This window comes from Poecilia reticulata, linkage group LG17 (genome assembly GCF_000633615.1).
Source record: "Poecilia reticulata strain Guanapo linkage group LG17, Guppy_female_1.0+MT, whole genome shotgun sequence".
NCBI lineage: Eukaryota > Metazoa > Chordata > Actinopteri > Cyprinodontiformes > Poeciliidae > Poecilia > Poecilia reticulata.
In genome coordinates, this window is record NC_024347.1 from 17,666,992 (window position 1) to 17,672,632 (window position 5,641).

General features: G+C 46.4%; 1 protein-coding gene across 1 annotated transcript in view; it reads right to left on the minus strand.

The window, feature by feature from the left end:
- Positions 1-5,641, minus strand: part of ptch2 (patched 2) — a 31,116-nt gene that overhangs the window by 7,978 nt on the left and 17,497 nt on the right. Inside the window, exons 10-18 of the mRNA XM_008434165.2 lie at positions 5,268-5,399; positions 5,023-5,178; positions 4,398-4,490; positions 4,176-4,301; positions 3,011-3,398; positions 2,390-2,914; positions 1,047-1,189; positions 782-962; positions 401-681 (exon numbers count right to left, since the gene is read on the minus strand). Coding sequence (XP_008432387.1) covers positions 401-681; positions 782-962; positions 1,047-1,189; positions 2,390-2,914; positions 3,011-3,398; positions 4,176-4,301; positions 4,398-4,490; positions 5,023-5,178; positions 5,268-5,399 — 2,025 coding nt within the window. The remainder of the gene's footprint in view (positions 1-400; positions 682-781; positions 963-1,046; positions 1,190-2,389; positions 2,915-3,010; positions 3,399-4,175; positions 4,302-4,397; positions 4,491-5,022; positions 5,179-5,267; positions 5,400-5,641) is intronic.

Here is a 5,641-nt window from a genome sequence, read left to right on the forward strand (position 1 = left end):
TATATAGATGACTTGAGCAGGTCAAGGTTGCAACTGGACCGATTTGCTCTCTTCCTGTGTCTCTCCTTCTCCCTTTGACCAAAACAGCAAGTGGGCTGGAGGTACAGGCTTCAGGAGGCTAAAGGCTGTTTTGACTGTTTTGGATTTCCTCTTTTTTCTGAGGCGAGGCAAACCTATGCTAGAATGACAATGTCTCTGTGTGTGAGAGAGTGGCCCTCTGCAGAGACAAACAAGGGCCCCTAGACAGAGTTGGTGAGATATGCTGAGAGGAGTGAAAAGAAAGAAAAATGAAGAGTGGAGGAAGGAAGACGGTAATGATCTTTAGGACAGAAATGGGAAATGACAGAACGGATGAGTGATGGAAAGACGAGGCAAATAAGGGGGTTGGGACAGGACTTACAATGATGCCAGCCGTCCAGGGGTTGAGCAGGAGAATGGCGCATACCAGAAAAGTACAGGCCAGCACAACGCTAATTGACAGCAGGAACCAGTGACGGAGGCCGATGTACTGTTCCCAGAACAGGAAGGGGTAACCGTTAGGGTAGTTGAGCACACCCTTGCGGCTGAACTCATCACAAATGGCACGCACGCTCTCAATGGCCTCCACGAAGTCACTAGCCTGCCGAAGGCCGTTCAGGTAGAAGGGAAACTGAGCGAACTCCAGGGGTTCCGCTGAGGGGACTGAACAGAGGAAAAGATTAATTTGTCGTCTCTACTGAGAGACATACGTGCAAAAACGTACTCTTTTTAAAAAAATAAATAAATTAAATAAAACACTTACTACGCAGATTTTCTCCTGTGGTGTCATACTTGTCATGAATCCACTCTCTAGGGTGAGGGTAGAAGTTGGCCTGGGACGCGGCATAGCCCAGGGGATCATTACTGACCCACACGGTCAGGTAAATGTAAAACACCTCCGGAGGAATCAAACCCTCGGCATCCACCAGCCGGCGAGAAGTCAGCTAAAGGAAGATCCATGCATTAATTTTCCCCGGGGCCACAGGCTACACCAGGACAGTGACATCTGGTTATCTGTTTTGAGGTACCTGGCTGCGGYTGAAAGGCTCTTTCTTGGAGCCTGTCTGGATGAGCAGCTTGTACGCCAGAGCTCCATCTTCGGTGCCGTTCCTGTAGCTGTCAGCTGTAATCCGCCCCGCCTGCCAGTCAGCATCAAAAGCAGCCTGGAGACCTACGCGTGAGGTAAAAACACACAAAAAGGAAGAATTATTGTGGATATTACTTGGAAATGCCTTGATTCTTATAACCATAAAAGCAGAAAGTTTTTCCAGATGTTTCTCTTTGTATGAGGTGACACTGAAAATGTGAAAGCTCATGTTTCCTCTCCCCCCTCCCTCCCCCCCACAGTTGGCCCTGATTGACCTGTTAACTATTACTTCCTCTTGACTGGGCCTTTGACACGTTATAACCTAAGGACACCCACACACACACAAATGTACACATGCATGCAAAGATAACCCATGACCTCAACCTATCGACTACACCACCCATGAACCCAGGTGGAGGGGGGGATAGTATGACTGAACTTTCGCTCACCCTTTGCAAATTCTCAACCCCACTCCCCCTGCTCACCGCAAGACGACTTTAGTAAAGCAAAAAGTGGAAGAATTGGTTCCACTTTTTGCCAATTCGCTTTCGCTGGTCAGCGAAAGCGAAAAATCTAAAAGCTAACACGTTGTAATGACAATACACAAGAGTATTCTGTATAAGTATAACTACAGGTTGTATATTTTTAGCATCAGTAAGGTGCATAAAAATAAAGTCAGATGTATCACACCGACGTAAAGTGTCTGCAGTTCATTCAGGCTGGAAGAAAGCGAGAGAGACCGAGACTTCAACAGAAAACAGGAAGGAAATATAAAACACGTGAACAAGTACGACTATGTTATCCTTTTAAACTCTTTACTGCTGAATGTTAAGGAACATTTTTAAATAGGAWATGTTGGCAGTTTACAAACATTGATGCTAGCAACTCCAATTATGCTAATCACTAACACAAGATGCTAAATTGTGTCATTAATTTGTCCTTATTTTGCTTCAAATATTATTAYGCCCCTAATTTTTAGCAACTCTTCTCTAACTCATGTGGTGAGACTTTAGCTSTGGTCCTTGTATTAAAGGTAAAGAACCCTCACAGATGAAAGACCTTTGATTATCTTCTTCTATTATAATTCTGTAAGAGAAATCTGAATTGGAAGAGTCGGGAACAACAGGCTGAGGTTTCACRAAAACTGGTGATAAGAAATCAGCCACAAAATGTTGCACTTATAAAATAGACCCAACTACAAGAAAAAAAAAAARTTTTTTTCATTTTAAGAAAACTCCAAGAGGYTGGGRAAAGTTTATTTTTTTAAAACTATAAGCTCTTTACCGTTCAGCCAGTCCTGGAAGTAGTGCAGCCACATGCGGGGCAGCTTGTTGTCGCTGTCTCGAACTACGTATTTGACAGAGTTGAAGGCGTTGTGCAGCTGAATCAGCAGCCTCTGAGATCGGGCGTAGTCGAACCCGTCCATCGTCACTAAGTACATGTTGTAGAAGGAGAAGTACTTGAACTGCGCATCGATGAAGTCGTACTCCTTGGTGTCGCGGGGCACGATGTCGGTCAAGTAGAGGCCGTCATGCACCATGGTGGTCCCGTACAGCCCGAGGCTGAGAAGTCCCAGGAAGAGAACCACCACTGCGACTTTGCTCTTGGGCTTCAGGAGCAGGGGGGCGTACTTTTCCCGGGCGAACTTGGACAGGTTCCAGTGAAGGAAGGGGAGCGGGACGCACTCCTTCCCCGATTTGGAGTCTTCTACCTGGGCTAGGAGGTCCCGCGTGGAGCTGGAGGTCGGGGTGAAGAGCTGGGAGCCGTAGTGGTCTGGCACAGAGGTGGTGGTTGGGGAAGGTGRCGCAGCTAGGGAGAATAACACATAGAAATCAAATGTTAGAGTGTTTTGTATTAAATATATCTAATCCTTTCCTATATTGTGACTCCARAGGATTCGTGTACCCTGAGTCTGTGYGGTGGGGCAGACAATGATGGAGGGAGAGCTTGTGGAGATTTGTGAAGTCGGTGGCAGAATTGTGACGATATGCTGACCCGCTGCGTCGCACTGCGTGAACGCTTGCACAGTTGTGGTGATCTGGGTGCTGGTGGTAATTGTCGGCCCTGCGGCATACTGGTGCGCATGCGCCGTCCCCGCCCCGGGCGCCTGAGACTGCTCGCCGGCTTCCGACAGCTCATGCGGCGAGAGGTGAATGACACGATCAGCGCACGGGCTGTACAGGCAGCAGAGGATGTCCAAGCGTTTGTCCTCGCGCCGGTGGAGGTCCAAGCTGAGGATGGCAGGAAAGATGAGCAGCACCATGGCAAAATTAAACACCACCACAATGGCTGCCTGGGGAGAGAGAGAGACAGAGACAAGAGGAAAAACAAAGTGAGAAGAGAGCAAAATTACAGATCCATAAGTGCAGCTGGGTTAAGTCAAAACTTTTTTTTTTCAGTATCTTAGAGTACAGCCCAGTAAGTCAAGAAAATCCCTGCTCTAAATCAACAAGCCAGGAGGTTAGAAAGACATGGCTAAGAGGAAGAGCGATTTGAAAGAAATGAAAGAAGGAGAAAGCACATATATGTTGCGAGTCTGAGCAAAACCATCACCCCCGTTACCAGCGCTTCCATCGCCGCCACCCCCCACTCAGCTCAGGCCCTGGAGCTGACATTCTGTTATGTGGTTTCGAGTGTGAGCACATCTATGCGTGTGTGTTTATCTGTGCGCTTGTGTGTCTCAGACCACCCACAGTTAGTCACAGATCAGAGAAAACCGCTTTGACGGGCCAGTGATATACTGATCCACTACTCCCTCCTCTCTCCGTCTGCTTCTTTAAGTCTGTTCGCAGCCCTTTATGCTCTGAATATTTCATGTTATAAACACACGCAAAGACATGCGTCTACAAAAAAAAAAAAAAAAAAAATTTAGGCCCTCTAGGTGCAGAGGCAGTAAAACCAGCAACAAAAGCTTTCGTTGCCGTGAATAAGTGTCACTTCTTTTACGTTTTCTCTTTCATTTGCAAAGGAGCTTTGGGCTTCACGGTGAGCGATTGTGCATTTGCCGCATTGATGTCCTAGCTGGCACATCCGCGTGAGAGCGAATAAMMCCSCCCCAAAAAAAACATACCTGCAGAGAGAATGCCCGCAAGGCYGGGATGGGCACCAGGGCAGCCATGAAGAATGCAATCATGTTGTTTATGGAAGTCAGAGCCACGCTTGTGCCGGWGCGACGCAAGCAGTCTCCGGTCCGCTCCTTCACGCAAACGCAAAAACACAGATGAGTCAGAAGAGAATAACAGAGAAGACGATAAGGGAGGAGGGCAGTGTGGAAGAGATATTTAAAAAGTACCTTAAAGGGGATATTACTTCCTGCCTCCGTGAAGGAGTGGGCCAACAGAAACATGTCATCCACACCAATCCCCAGTGCCAGGAAGGGAAGCACCTGGGATGGGAAACGCATCAGTRGAGGGCAAAAGGGTCAGAATGAACATTTGAAGAAAGTTGACATCAAATTCTGGGCATTAAATCAAAGGAATTACCCCCCACACATACTTTTAAGATCACATTGTCCTYTGAACCAGTGGTTCCACAACACTTTTTTTAAAGCCCCCCTTTTGCCACCCACTAAAAAGGACTCATGACACTACAAAAYCCTAAATATTTCTGATTTATTCTAAGACAAAACAGCCCAGAAATTAACTTCTCTGAAACAGTAATAACAACCTTAATCTTTTGTCTAGCAACATCTGATACCAAAATTCTGTTTTTTCTTTTAGTTTTTGCATGTCTTTCTTCAGTATGCCTTTTTAATCATAAACGCACCTAAAAAAAATTACACAGTTAACACTTGCAGAAGGGCAATAAAAGCAGCATATGATGCAATAAAAGTCATCTTAATTTTAAGGTGGATAAATAATGTGCCATCGTCTATCCATCCGTCCATATAGCTTAGGGTGCTTTCCTTTGTGTCGTACCTGTGTAGTAGCAGCGTTGAAAGAGAGGCCAAGTAGAGAGCAGAGACCCAGTCCTGCTGCCACCGACAGGGCTACCAGCAGGACCCCCGCCAGTCCGACAGCCCCCTGCGACTTGGCACAGTCCCACCTCAGCATCGTCACGCAGGCGTAGGCCAACTAGGGAGAAGACATGCTGTGTAAACACCATAACCCCTCGCTTAAACTCCTCTCCTCATAAAAGCACTCCGATTTCACTAGGCAATCACCATGAGCAAGTATCCTCCAGCGACTCTGATGACACTGACGTCAGAGAAAGACTTCATGATGTCGTTGAGGGTGGTTGTGGAGAAGGCATGGATAGACTGACTGGAATTACCAGGGATACTCTGGTGGACGACCTGTGAGGAAGTAATTAGTTGTCAAAACATGCTTTGCAGAATACAAGTGAAGAAAATCCGGGGAGGAAAAAAGTAAAAAAAAAAAAAAAAAAAAAAAAAAAAAAAAAAAAAAAGCAATCTATCTTTTTGAAGTATGTCTTGAAAGTGAGCACGCAGCGGGTTTTACATGTGGAGTCTAAAGAGAGCTGCTCACAGGATCAAGCAAAACTGAGGAGTAATGAGCACAGATGCCAGAGGTTAGG